At 48.1% G+C, this 14,975-nt stretch overlaps 1 protein-coding gene across 1 annotated transcript in view; it reads left to right on the top strand.

The window, feature by feature from the left end:
• LOC120837987 overlaps nt 1-10,067 on the top strand; it is a 49,372-nt gene extending 39,305 nt beyond the window's left edge. The window contains exons 2-3 of the mRNA XM_040207694.1: nt 4,348-4,511; nt 9,891-10,067. Coding sequence (XP_040063628.1) covers nt 4,348-4,511; nt 9,891-10,059 — 333 coding nt within the window. The 3' untranslated portion in view covers nt 10,060-10,067. The remainder of the gene's footprint in view (nt 1-4,347; nt 4,512-9,890) is intronic.
• Nucleotides 10,068-14,975: the final 4,908 nt, after the last annotated feature.

Genomic DNA, 14,975 nt, shown 5'->3' with positions numbered 1-14,975 from the left:
GGGTGACCCCGGTGGCGTTGTTGACAGTGGCGGAAGATGAGCTCTATAAAGCCACCCGCGTACACCGCGCACGGCTCCACAACATCGCAAAGTTCAATCTTCGCCTCGATTCCGAAGCAAAGATTTTGGCCTCAAATAACTCCTTCCCAAAGTTGTAAAACGTCACTTTGTCGTCACCAATAACTTCCACAAACGACGATCTTGCGACGAGAAAGTTCAGAGTATTTACCGGCCGCCTAGGTACAATCTACGCATCATTGACTTTAACGTGGCGTAGGGATGTAGGGACACTCGGGCGAGACATCATCAGTGCCGCCGTTCAATCGCCTGGCACCACGGTGTTGCTTGCACGCGCTTCGATGGAGCTCGCCACGACTTTGTGTTTTACATTCTCACTGGAATTTGAGCATTGAGAAAGCTTTGATGATTGACACCTCACTCGGCTTGACGTCAGCGTCGCGGGAGTCCAATTAGCGCGTTCCGCAACTTTCGGACACAAAGTTGTGCTCGACGAGTTTAGCTACCCTGGTGGTGCTTGTCTGTGTAGACGGTGAGCCGCAGCATGCCGAGCCTTTCGTTCGTTTTCGTCCATGTCAGAAAGAGAATGTGTGGTATGGAACGTGGTTATATACGCATTTGAGCATTTGACCGCAGCGTGACATGGATGAAAACGAACGAAAGGCTCGGCATGCTGCGGCTCAACGTCTACGCAGACAAGCACCACCAGAGCTTCGCCCCAATCAACATCATTCACCACGTGGAGATGCGGGTTTTTTTTTTTTTTTTTTTTTTTTGTTTTTTGTTTTTTGATACCGGGTATATCAAGTTTGACATCTGGTTCCGGAACTCTCCACGGAGGCGTCCTGCAAACTGTGGCTTGTGTAAGATCACTATAGGCAAGGATTGCTGTTCCTGGGACAGCGCCTTGGAGTAGCTTGAGTTTGGACGTGCAGATTCTATGGTTGCAAGAGAGTGATTTAAATGTCTAAAATGAAGCCTTAAAGTTTCCTGCATAAGCAGGGCGCTCATAGGCATGACGTCTGCTTCTGCTATAGCTCCAATTTTTGACGCACATGCTGGATGCCCAAGGTAGGCTCGAAGAGCGCGTGCTTGAAGACTTCGAAGTGTGCCTATGTTTGTACGGCACGTGCCGTTGATAGTTGGAAGGCACGTACCAAAGCAAACCAGTAAAGTATGATATTCTCTTATACTTCATCTCACCTTAGCACGGACTAACTGCGAAGGCTGTGCAAGCGCGAGCGGCTAGCTTCGACGTCCTTGACTGAAGCACTCGCTGCACGAGCGCTCGTGCAGTCGCTGAGGCTTCATCCAAAGCAACTAGCTCGGGCTTTTGGCACGCGCGGCTAACAATAGTCCATGCTAAGGTGAGACGAAGTATAGTAAAGTATTCGATGGATCCGGTGCAAGAATTAACGATTGTTTTTCCACAACCCCCTCACGAGCTTCGACCAGAATTTTTTTATTTAATTTCAGCTCGAAATATTTCCTAAAATGTTTTGACTTCTGGGGGTTGTGTAAAGAATAGGAAGATGCAAATAACACACACACTCGCGCGTTCACACACACACGCGCGCACGCACACACACACAAATTACGCACTCCCCCAATATTAATATTTTTTGCTTGTTTGGTAGGAGAATTAAGTAATGGCATTCATTTTCATTGAAAAAAAAAATATATACCGCCTCTCCATTTTTTTTTTTTTTCGCGTGCCTTTTCGCCACACGCGGAGGAGGTGCACCTCTCCCGCCAATGGGGAGGCGTCGTGGGCACGCGATCCAAACCAACGCGTTTTTGTGCGAGCGTAGGTCGTGCGCTTCCCGGAAATGGCGTATTTGTTGACGTTTTTGCTGTTTCCGGTGGGCTTTCTGAGTCACAAGCGTGCGCGTTGGTTAGGACGGTGCGCTTTCGGGCGAGCGGAGAGCATCTGCGCCAGACGGCGAAGAAACGCGGAGCCGCAACTGGTACCCTCCACCGATTGGCCGAGAGAAGATATGGGAGAGGAGCGCCCTACTACGTCACAGCGCGTTTTCGTGCGCGTTCAGAAAAAGTTGAAATCATCCGACGTTCTTATGCGCGCCCGGAAGGGCGCGCATAAGAACGTCACGAGCTACGCAATTTCCAGGAAGCCCACAATATGCGAGCACAAAATCTCGTTGGTTTGGGTCGCGCTTTAGGCGTACAGAGTGGCTCCTCCTCTGTACGGGCGAAAAGTTGGCCGTGCAAAAACGCGGATGGTAATCGTATCCTACTCGTTTTCACACCGCTAGCCTTGCGCCTTTAGCCCGTTAACGTTGTAACATTAACGTTCTACCATTAGTCTTAGCCCCGATTTGGACCAGAGCGACCAGGTGCGTCAAATGAGCATGGAGGGGTATTCACGCTCAAAATGCTTGAGTAGTGATAGTACGTTTATGAGGCGATAACATTCCATTACTGATTTCCAGTGTGTTTACTTGCCTTACCCGGTCCTTTCAGAAAACAAGTATCGCCCGTGTCCTGTGGTGGCCATCTTCATTATGTACAAAACGTTTTTAGAGCGCAGCTCTTAGACGCCCGTTTCCGGCTTGAGCGGCGTCGGCGTAACCGCAAGGCCCCCCCCCCCCCCCCCCCTTTAAGGACCTCGGAAGGACCTCGGGTTCCTTCGACCTCGGGAGGACCCCGGGTTCCTTCGGGATGACCTCGGGTTTTTTCGGGAGGACCTCGGAAGGACCTCGGGTACCTCCGGTGACCTCAGGGAGGGGGGTCACGTGAACCCCCCTCCCCCGTGAGGTCACGTGACACCCCTTCCCCGAGGTCACGTGACCCACGTCTCTTCGAGGTCAAGTGACCCCCCCCCCCCCCCCCGAGGTCACGTAACCCCCTCCCCAAGGTCACATGACCCCCCCTTCCTGCTCAGTACCCTTCCCTCCTCCTCCTCAAGGGTTGTGCTCTAATTCGGCGTTACAGGGAGTTGTAAACGGCTTTCACTTTTTTTAGAGCGCAGCTCTTAGGGGCCCGTTCCCGGCTTGAGCGGCGTCGCCGTCGCCGTCGCCGTCGGCGTAACCAAGGTCATCCCAAGGTCACGTGACCCCCAAGGTCACGTGACCCCTCCAGGTCACGTGACCCCTCCCAAGGTCATCTCAAGGTCACGTGACCCCACGTGACTCCCAAGGTCACGTGACCCCTCCCAAGGTCATCTCAAGGTCACGTGACCCCAAGACCCCACGTGACCCTTTGAAGGTCACGTGACCCCCAAGTCACGTGACCCCTCTGAGGTCACGTGACCCCCGAGGTCACGTGGTCTCCTCCCCAAGGTCACGTGACCCCCAAGGTCACGTGACCCCTCCCAATGTCATCTCAAGGTCACGTGACCCCAAGGTGACCCCCACGTGACCCCCAGGTCACGTGACCCCTCTGAGGTCACGTGACCCCCCTCCCCGAAGTCACGTGACACCCCCCCCCCCCCCCGAGGTCACGTGACCGCCCCCCCGGAGCATATTAAAGAATGAGGGGAGGAGGAGGGGTCTACCCTCCCCTCAGTACCCTTCACTCCTCCTCCTCAAGAGCTGCGCTCCAATTCGGCGTTACAGGGATTTGTAAACGGCTTTCACTTTTTTTATTTTAGTTTAATAAAAGTAATTTAAAAACACAAACTCCAAGATTAAAAATTAAAACAGCGCAAGAACAAGGACAAGAACAAGAAGGTAGACGAACAAGGCGCTTTAACTTTGAATCATGAAATACCAACTAGCCCAAACTTCTACGTTAGTCAACATACTCCAAAAAACCTTTTCAAACGCATTCCCTGTGTTCTTGGGGACTCTAAGGAAAGGTATTGCAATCGTAGGCGGATTACATAATTAACGAAAGAATATTTCCACGTGTTTCTTATTTTTTTTAAAACCAATATTAATGTTGACAGCGATGAGCTTACACCGTGTACACGGCATTATAATAAAGTAGTGGAAGACAGCTTTTCTCGAAAGTTTGTTTCACATTGTTTAAAAATTTAGTAACTTGAACCGCAAAACTTTTTTTTAAATCTAAACGAAAAAAAAAAAAAAGCTTTCGTCCGCTTTTTAATTTATACTGAGCACGAAATGCAAAACTACCATCCTCTTATCATTAATATCAGAGGAGAAAAATGAGAACCCCGAAGAAATACGTTCTCGTTGATTATCTAATTTCCCGGCGTCTTTAATAGCTTGTTATAGAATCCCCAAGAGCAAAGGAAATATGTTAGCAAAACTACTTTTGAGTACGTATTTTTATATTTCTTCTACTAAACTAAAACCCGCTTTCTCAGCTTGACCCATCATTGACCGCGTGACACATCTTCACCAGGGAGCCGGAGGCGTGGCGGTGGCAGCCGAGCAACAGGATGAAGTGCTGGCTAGCTATCTGCAGTGCAGCGGCATGCTGGCCACCGACAACAGGTGCCTCGAGAGACTCGCCTGCCAGTTCTCGGCCAACGCCTTGGCACCCATGGAGAAAGACGTGGCCTCTCTGTGAGCATACCTATGCTACTATAGCGCCGATGTGTTTCGGTGGCGCCCTCTAATGGACTCCTTCCGTGACGTCAAGACCAGGATTTGCATCGCATGATGTAACGAGTTGTTTCCTTGGCTCAGACTTGTACGTAACTTAAATATACCCTACTCAAGTTACCGTATCTTAAATACTTTTTCTCTAGTAACTCGACATTTTACAAATGCTTTTCAAGGTGAGTATTTACTACTCAAACTTAAGTACCTTGTGCAAGTAACGTTTACTTAAGTTACTTGCAAATTACTGCTCAATTTGTAGACGCGTCGTCTAGACAGCACACATGGCCTACGTCCAAAGATGCACGAATTCAGAGGGCGGATTTGATGGAGCAGAGATGCCGCATGGCGGACTGTACTCGAGCTTCTTGCCCGGTGCGTACCGTAATAATAACAACAGACTGTACCATTACCAGACAGGGACAACATGATCCCTTCGGTAGACGCTTCTCTGATCCAGAAAGGAATAAACAACGAAACTACGCAAGATAGGTCTCTAACTTAACGTGGACTATGCTCAATGAACATAGGAAAATCTTCTATCAGATTTTGTCTCTGTCATTTCTTCGACGGGCTTCGAACGCGTGTGTGGCAGCAGCCCGGAGACTCGAGACATGGACGCAATGGAGCGTCAGAGCTATAGGGAACGGTTTTCGTTTTGTCATGGCAGCATTTACGGGAAATGTTTGAACATGTTGGCGACACAGAAGTATACTTCCAAGTGCTGTGCAATGCTAGCTTTGCATTCTAACCTTTGAGAGAATCCATGGAGCGCCTGTTTAGCATTTAGGTGTCGAATGCAAATTAAAAAAAAAAGAAAAAGACTGTTTTCGCGAGCCAATAATGCGTTTTGGTAATGGCGTTTTAAAGTGATAGCGATAGCTTCCCGGCAGACACCTTGCAGAGACTTCGTTCTCGTCCGTTGTCGTCGCCGCGTGCGCTAAAACGGGAAAAACTTTTTTACCCACCGCGCTCTTGGCGCGAGGCCAGGGAAACGCCAGGAAGGGTCTTCCTGTCGTCTGCTTGAAAGACTTGTTTTCAAACGTTACTCGCGTTATACGAAATCCCACTTTGGCAGTATCCAGTTGCTATGCGTAAGGTTGGATGGTTTTAGAAACTTCCACCGCACTTACCCACTTACTTCACGAATCGCCGAGCACTTGTGGCGGTCGTCAGTAGCATCCACGACGTCAAGCACGACGGCTATGAGAGTTAACCACGTCGCACGTCCGCATTCAGGTACGTGGCGGCACCATTCCACCCGCATTGAGCGACATGGCAACGCGGGTAGAATGGTGCAAAGAAACGAAATTATGATTTCTTTTTTATCTTTGTTTCTGTTGTATTTAGTTGTTTAACAGTAAATGACCGCATAAATTGTGACTTAAGAGTATCTTGACAGTAACAAGTTACTTTTTTCGAGTATTGAGTGCAGTCATGTCTGTTAATACGGACCTCGTTAATGTGGATACCCCGCATGTATGGACACCATGTTCGGGAACAAACTGAGAAAATACATGCATTTTTGTCTCGTTATTATGGACAACTCACATTGTGGACGATTTTCTTGGGGAAAGGAGGCATCCATATTAACGAGACATCGCTGTACTTTACTCAGACACTTTTCTCAGATTTGAGTATCTAGTATACTCTACTCAGATACATTTTTTTTTTTTTTTTTCAGGATTTGAGTATTTAGTATTCTACTTTGTTACTTTTCAGCCCAGTACAAATTAACTTAATTACTTTTTTCTGAGTATCTTGTACATGCAGGCCTGCCCTGGCTACTGTTGCCACGATAAGTTCGATGGCGTGTTTCAAAAGCACAATGAAAGGGAGCCATATATCGCATTCTGAAACTGTAATGCACCGTCGAAGTTGACAGTCCCTGACATTGCTCTTGTGATCGCGGACTGACCAATCGTGGAAGATGAAGAAAGCCGATCACGGCGACGCTTTCGGCCGCGCCCATCGCTGGATGAGAACGACAAGGCGTCTCTTTCAAACCCCCGCGGCCTCTGCAGCACGCACCCGTTGCCTTTCGCACGTGCACGCTCCAGATCCGCGAGACGTAGAAGCGTCATATCGGAGGTTAAAAGCTCGCACTGGAGACGGGGCGGCTGAAACTCTTCCCTGCAGTTATTATCCTGCCAGTGACTGCACTTCGTTCACCCCTAAGCTGAGGCTGCAGTCAATGCCAAGCACGAGAGCTCGAGGTCGCTGCCTCGAAGCGTTCTTCCACAGAACGAGCGCTCGCGCTAGAAACGAACGTCTCAAAGCCAGCAGCGCGGACTGGTAGTTTTGGCTACATGCTCAGTTGTAGGGTGAACAGAGTATATTTGCGGCGAGATGTTTTAGTGGCGCCCTCCTATGGTTCCCTTTCGTGACGTCACTACCTTGCGAACAACACGTTCGATGGTGTTTGTAAGGAGCACTGTGGAAGCTTGAAATCATTGCGCTCTTAAAGCAACGCTACCAACACCGTCGAAATTGAAGTTCTTTCATTCCTCTTATTTCCGTCGATGATAAATCCTTTGCTGACGTCATAGTCAGCATTTGGCCAATCGCGGAAGGCCGACCACAGCAACGCTTTCGGTCGCGCACGTCGCCAATAATAGAGAGTTTTAGTAGATCGTTCCGATACCTCCGATAGCCCCGATAACGATACTATGCATGCTCAAGGGAAGCGGTGACGGAGTATCGGGTATCGTTATCGGAGTCATGGGAACGATCTACTAAAACTCCCTATTCAGTGAGCGCGTGAACTTGACCTGCGTGCGCTTTATGAGGTTGCTGCACCGGGAACAGGCGCATAGTCTACGGGGCGAATGATCGGAGTAAGCATAGAGTTATCATAATGTATGCTAGAGGTTCAAGTGGCGCTAGTGTGCTGACGCAAATTGAAGCAGACAGCAACCAGTCGAAAATTGACTTCCGGTAATGCATTTCTATGGGAAGAAGTGAGTGCATTTTCTCCCAGCGCTCGATCATAAGAGCAAATATCCCAAACAATTCGTACGTACTAGGTAGCTTGGAACATTTCTCAGTCAGGCCGACGAAATAATTGGTCAGTTACGGCGTTTTTCTTTCAAATTCATCGCATTAAAAACAGTGCTAAAACGGCTTCGTACGTGTATTTATGTGCACTGTCGGACACTATTAGCACGAACACGGCGTCGGCGCTTTCCAGCATGGGGGTATACGTGCCAAACGAACGACGAACGTGTGGAAAATCAAGAGAGACGGCAAGAACTACGCAGTAACACTGGATAAGTAACCCCGTGTGCATGGAGACGGTCAAAATAAATAGAAAGCCACGTAATCTATTCCGATTTTAAACAAGTAAGTACCGCTTTATATTCTTTCTGCTCTGAGCGAAGCTGCTTGTTCTACGTTCAAAATATCACCCGCACGCTCGAAATCTTGGAGAACAAATGCCCGATAAAAGCTGCCGGGCAGAGAAAACAATACGAAGAGACATCTTTCATAGCCCACGGACTTTATTCTCTACGTTTATCCGCTCATGCACGACGGGGTCGTTTTCCTATAGTGACAGGACTGGCATATTATCAATATATAAGCGTCACCGGAATGCTGCCGAGCATTGAACACATTTTATATTCCTTTCGATTGTGATTTCGCTTCGAATCGTCGCTTGTTTTTACACACCTGCTGCGGAACACACGTTTGGGACTGAAATATAGCGATGTTAAACATCGTTCACTGATGAAGAAAGATGCGCTAACTAAAGCGATTACACTTTTACAGTGTTAATCAAGGTACATACTATTCGGTAGGACCGAAATAATCAAAGTGTTCCGTGTTATTTTTTCGGCGAAGAGGCAAAATGCACGCGCGTTTTCCCAAAGGAATACACAGGAAGACTGGAAAAGTAGACTGGTTGCTGTCTGCTTCAATTTGCGTCACGGAAGTCGCATAGACACTAGCGCCGGTTGAACCTCTAGCGTACATTATAATAACTCTAGGGGAGTAAGGACGGGCGAATTGGTCGAAATTAATAATGGAAACCGAATTAATAACCTAAATATACCGAACGTAAATAATTTCCCTAAATAAGCCCTTCGGCAGAAACCAAGACGACATCAACCTTTTTTCTTTTTTTTTTTTTTATTATTATTTTCAGGAACGATTTGACCAGAGTTTCGTGAAGCACCCTGTATACTGATCGCGGTCTCGTCCCCAAAATCCAAGGCAGTTTTTTTTTTTTTTTTTCGACGCGTGTGTTTCGTTTTTTTTTTTTTTTTAATGTTCTCCTTAGCACACGGCTGCGCTGTTGGTGTACGAGATATACAAAATATTTAAGCCTGCATAGTGCCCCCCCCCCAACGCACACACACACGCACACACACACAAAAACAAAATACAGGGGTTTTCTTCCCAAAAATAAACTACTGGCGCCAGAAACGAAAAATGGGCTTCATATTTACATTGTAATTTTTATAAAATCATTTATAACCTTCGATTGAGATAACAATTAGTTCTGAAACTTTGCCATCCGGTTCGGACCGCTAGCGGTACATTTGGACGTAGAATGAGAGTTAGTCGATACATAGTTTATGTTTGCAATAAAAAAAAAATAAAAAAAATTTTAGCATTGTATTTTGCAGGTGTCGTTTTTCCGCCATGCACCAGTGCACGGCGTGAAGCGCACTCTGCAAAGTGCACTTACACCATGCACGAGAAACATTGCGAAACTTCTGAGCACTATCAATCAAAGAAACGAAAATCAGATAGAATGATACATTATTTGAGGTTATATATGATCGAAGATTTTGAGACTTTGCTCCGATAAATAACTCCTAGCAGGTATACTATTTTTTAGAGTTCTTGCGCATACGGCGCGTTTTGCTCGCATTCCTAGGCAGAAACACGCGCGCCGGGTTGTGAATTTGAATTAAAAACGACAGGGAGATGCTTCAGTTGTCCCACGCCTCCAGCGTGATTTTCCTACGTTCGATAACGGCGTCTCTTGAGCCCATAGCGAGGCTCGAGTAGCCAAAGCACGGCGGAAGGCAAGGCAAGGCAAGGCACGGCGGAAGGCGCCAGACTGCCCTTCGGCAGTCTGGCGCAACTCCTGATATTTAGGTGCAACGTAGCAGCGTAAGTCGTTTGGCGCAGCAATCATCCTACTCGAGCTATTTTCTATCGTTGATGAAAGCAAAAGCATCCGGTAGAGCTGGTATCTACCGGATGGAAACTTCTCAACAGCCAAGATCCGGGACTTCTAAACACCGACGATTCCAGTTCTAATGTTCATAGATTAGCATGCCAGCATCCCAGAGTGAGTAATCCGTTTTTGTTCTCTTGTGTTTCTGCTTGCAGGATAATTTACACGCTGCTCAAGAACCGCTTCATCGAGGAACGCTTCAAGAGGCGCCTCCGAGACGCTGCCCAGATGGGCAAGGTGCGTCCCGGCACCTGCCGCAAGGACTTCGTCTGCAAACGCCGGAGGCGTCAGCAAGCGCACCAACTAACCTCTCTTCGAAACTGATGGCACATCTCTATATCGGGTACCCGGCATCTTACAAAGGAACAATTAGAATATCAACTAAGAGATTTTTTAACTTCACTTCTATTGTTGTAAAACTTGCCAGTGGATACCGCAAGCTCGCCGCTAGCCCTGTCTGCAGAATTCAGGACCTTCTAGGCGAGTTGCGGGATGGCAGAAGTGATGCACCAATCGTCGATTTCGAGCAGGGTGCACCCCAACCACGCGGCGAGATCCCGAACACGCGTGACAAGGCTAGCGGCGCGCATGCGCAGTAGTGGCGGTTCCGTTCTTTGTTGTGGAGTGCGCGTAGAGGACGGGAGGAAACGATCTACGTAAATTCCCAATTAGATTCATTAGATCGCTCCCGAGTCGTGCTCGCTCGAGGCGCCCAGCTGTTGGGGAGTTTTAGTAGATCGTGCCGACAATATGACTCGATACTCCACCGGCGCCTTTGCGCATGCGTCGCTTTGTTATCGGGTGCCGTCATTGGGTGTATCAGAATGATCTAGTATGGAATTTTAGTAGATCGTTAACTCCGATAAAAGATACTCCGCCAGCGCCTTTATCGTATCCTTATCGGAACTATCTACTAACACTCCCTGTTCGTGAATCCAACGGTGTGCATTTAGTCCCCTCTCCTCCGTTTCATACTTTCGGCGCCAAGCCGCAGAAGTATTCGCTGTAGATTTCGACAAACGCTAGTTTACGTATTTGCCGCTACCCTGGATGGCATAGTAGTAGAGTTTAGTGGCCCTAGAGGGAGGCAATGTCACCCACCACCGAAGAGGCGATTTTTGCGAACGGCGCGTTTGCGACTGTCAAAATGAAGGGCCCTTAATCGAAATTATGGTGCCTGGATCGCGTCTTTGACTGGTGTGTCTAGCGTCCTATCCCGCCCATACATCAAAAGTGGTCCCAATGTGGCAACAAATGACGCGATTGTCATGCTGTTGCCTGTCGCGATCCTGGCGGTTGGCCGTAGAAATGCTGGCGAAAAGCAGGAACGAACGCGAGTGTCGCTGTCTTCACGGCGTCCCTTTAGGCGTCCCAACTCCGGCTGCTCAAGTTTCCGTGAACTGTCACAGTGGAAAGCGACCTCCAGCAGAACAGGCATCTGCTACATACACCACAGCTGTTGGGACGCCGCCAGGGTCGCGACCGGCGACAGCATGACACTTCTTTGACGTCATCAGGCGGAAATCGAGGGACCACTTTTTTGGCTGCGGTCAGTCGGAGACGCGCTCCAGGCACCATAATCGAAATGACCGGCGCAAACTTCCGCGCCCTGGTGGCGTAAATGTGACGCACAGGAAGGCGTATTGTATGCATACTGTTGTGGCTAGGTAATAAAAGTAGTACAAATGCTTCCTTGAACGCCCATTAAAGCTGTGGAGGAGCACACATCTCTTCAAACGAGCAAAAATAAAATTGCAAGAAAAAAAAAAATGTACAGCAGAGCGTTTTAGTAGAATGCTGAAGGCAGCAGGACTGCCTAATATAGTCCACCGCGCAACACCGTAGCGCAAACGCGACATGGGTACTTTTCTATTTTAATGTTTTTTTTATTATGATTTTTCTTTTTGACGGGCGTCAATTTTTACCGCACAGGTCCACTACAGTAGTAGTTTTCATGACAGCACTTCAATTCGGAGAATAGAAAAAAAAAAACAAAAAAAAAAACGTGATCCTTTGTTCGTGCTAACCAAGTACACTCGCCGGCAATATGAAGGTGAACGTTTTACCTGGTTTCTTGCCTTTTTTACGGCTCCCTAAACCTACAGGGTGAAACAAGGAGACGCCAGGCTTTTTAAATCGACCGGAAAATTCGGTTTCTTAACCTATCGCGCTACGACTTCGTGCAGCGTTGCCCACAGATGGTGCATTTTTTTTTTTTTTTTTTGTAAAATTTGCGAAGAGCGAATTTACCTGAGGAAAAAGTAAAGAAAGAAAAAGGCTTAGCTCTTACGGAGACGCAGCGAAGCCACCGGTCTTCAAACAACACGGCGCCGTTTCGCACGCGAGACAAGAGATGGTGCAAGTGGTCGCGACGCCAACTGCCGACAAGGAACTGCAGTTCCTTGTTGTTACCGCGCCTGTTCTTGTTTCTGCGACTGTCGCCGCCTGCGGAACGCGCGCCTCTTTTGAGTCGAAAAGATCGTCTGCTAAAAAGGCCTGCTCTCGGCGCCTTATGTTCGTTCGTTGGTGGCGTTTGTTGCGCCACCTCTTGTCTCCCGTGCGAAACGGCGCCGTGTTGTTTGCAGACCGGTGGCGTCGCTGCGTTTCCATAGGAGCTAAGCCTTTTTCTTTCTTTACTTTTTCCTCAGGTAAGTTCGCTCTTCGCAAATTTTACACACAAAAAAAAAAAAAAATGCACCATCTGTGGGCAACGCTGTACAAAGTCGTAGCGCGATAGGTTAAGAAACCGAATTTTCCGGTCGATTTAAAGAGCCTGGCGTATTCTTGTTTCACCCTGTATATTAACTCTCAATGTCTCAAATGGTACGTGGCCAAGGGTCTAAACTTTGCGTTCTAGCCCTCTTCTGGAACAGAGCTTGTTCCAAAACTTGCAGGAGCGTCAAAAACAAGAAGAGGGCTGTTCACCTTCATATCGCTCACGGGTGTACATCCAGACTGATCTCACTGTATCAATAGTAGCAAACACTGCAACATGATTAAGATTTGCTAGTAACATTTTTGCCCAAAAAACTATTCAACCGAACTTGGACAAGATTGTGTGCATAGCAAGTGTATTTGTCATGTACCGCGAGATTACTTTCACATCTTGTACAATACCAAAGCATTCAGCCTGCTTGTCAAATGCACTACAATAAATACGAATTGTTAATAAAAAAAAGATCGAGGTACACCTAAGCTTTTCTTGTGAGTTGTGAATGCGAAAACATGGAAGCCGCTCGTCCGCTCCCTTTTTCGTCTGTTGCGTACTTTTCGTCGCTGGTCAGCGCGTGTGCTCCTCTGGTGACCTTGGACCAGGGTGTAAGATAGACAGGTGGGGAAACGAGAGCCAAATGAGCGACCGGATTGTGTCCCCCTCGGGTTTCTTTTTCTGTGGCGCCATCTATGTGGAGCACCGCGAACTCTCACTCCGGGTAAGCGACCGGTGGCGACCGGCTAAACTGATGGAGATGTTTTCTCGTGGATTTTCAATGAAGGAATGCCGTGCTCTCGGTTTATTTTGCGCAGTCTCCCATAAAGTTCCATGCAAATTCGATTCCAATTTTTCTCCTCTCGCCGCAGCGCCATCTGTCGCAAATCGGGAGTACCCGCAAGCAGACGGGTACACAATCCGGTCACGGCGCTGCGGTAGGGCTCTATGGGCCGTTTCCCCACCTGTCTATCTTAAGGTACGTTTATACTCCAACGTAACGTCGACGGGCGCGGCGTAGCGCAGCGCGCACAGATTCTGATTGGTCGCAGATATCGAGTTCCTGGTTGCCGGCCAATGAAAGGCGCGCGTTCTGCGCTACGGTGCGTTCACTGCGCTCAACAACAACCCTTTACACCCTGCCTTGGACGCTCCGCGTTGATGGACACGCAGCGCCATGGGGTGAGCGGTCGTGGAAACTGACGAGCGCAGCGGCCCATGAGAGCCCCGTCGACGCGCGCCAGCCAATGGAACCGAAGGAAACTATCTGCCGTTTTCGCGCTTCATACTCATGACGTCTGCTCGCTTCATAAAACAATTAATGCTTTCGCATTAAAAAAAGAGTCGGGGCGCGTGTCCTTCAATACATGCCGCCTCGAGGCTGATAAAACAGCGCAGCGGAGGGGGAGGGAAGGGAGAGGGGGGGGGGGGGGGGAGGGGAGGGGACTGCGAGCGCGCGCACATCGGAGTAAGCAGGGGGCGACACGAGGCCTCAAGGGAACACAGACGGGCGAATAAAAGGGGGACGCACCCGCTGAGGTAGCATCGAAATGGAACACGTTTCAGGAAAGAAAAAGAGAGGAATCTGCACTAATCCAGGCCAAGACTGGTAGAGCTGGAGTGAAGTAGATGTAAGTAAATCAAAATGATAGGAATGCAACAAAAAGGTCCTGGGAGCAAAATTAATACAAATGAAAGAAAAACAGGAGGGTTCCATTGTTCATTGACCACGCCTAAGGGGATAAGTGTAGAGGATGCAAGAGACTTAACTAGACAAAAGAATCGAGGCAACATTCGCAGAACTTGAACCGAACGATATTGGACGGAACACAAATAGCAAAACGACACAAGACGAGAACACTAATGCGAGTCAGGAAAACCTCTGGGTACAGCTGAGAACGATTTAGATGCACATTTGGTTATTCTTTTACAACAGGTATACACAAATAAGGTTGCTATAGCATAGGAAGCAGAAATAATAGAAGCTGCGGAAATAATAAAGGACTCGGGCAGGGTTGTCCCCTATCACCGCTACTTTTTACGATATACCCGAGCAGAATGGAAAAGAAATTAGAAGAGTGCAATTTAGGTTTTGACGTGTCATTATGGAGTAGGGAAAGTAAACAAAGTTATGCCAGGAATGTTCTACACAGACATTGTACTGTTAGCAGACAGCCGGGATAGGTTACAGGAGCTGATTAAGATCTGTGGAGAGGAAGGAGACTCTCTCGGCCTGAAATTCAGTAGCGACAAGTCGGGAATAATGGTCCATAACGATGAAAAGGGGTACCTGCTGAAAATTCAGGATGTTTTATAGACCACACAGGAGTACAAATACCTAGGAGTATGATTGAATGAGGGAAAATAATACTTAGAACAGGAAGAAAATATGCTAAAGAAAGGAAAAGGGCATTCAGCAATTATGAAGCATATAGGGCACTATAGAATTAGATATGAAGTTGTTAGGGGAATATGGAAAGGTGTCTGGTGCCGGGGTTGTCTTATGGCGATGCGGCATTATGCAGGAAATCGG

This window comes from Ixodes scapularis, unplaced genomic scaffold, assembly GCF_016920785.2.
Source record: "Ixodes scapularis isolate PalLabHiFi unplaced genomic scaffold, ASM1692078v2 PGA_scaffold5__190_contigs__length_132052651, whole genome shotgun sequence".
NCBI classification, from domain to species: Eukaryota; Metazoa; Arthropoda; class Arachnida; order Ixodida; family Ixodidae; genus Ixodes; species Ixodes scapularis.
This window is presented reverse-complemented; position numbering and strand designations above follow the sequence as displayed.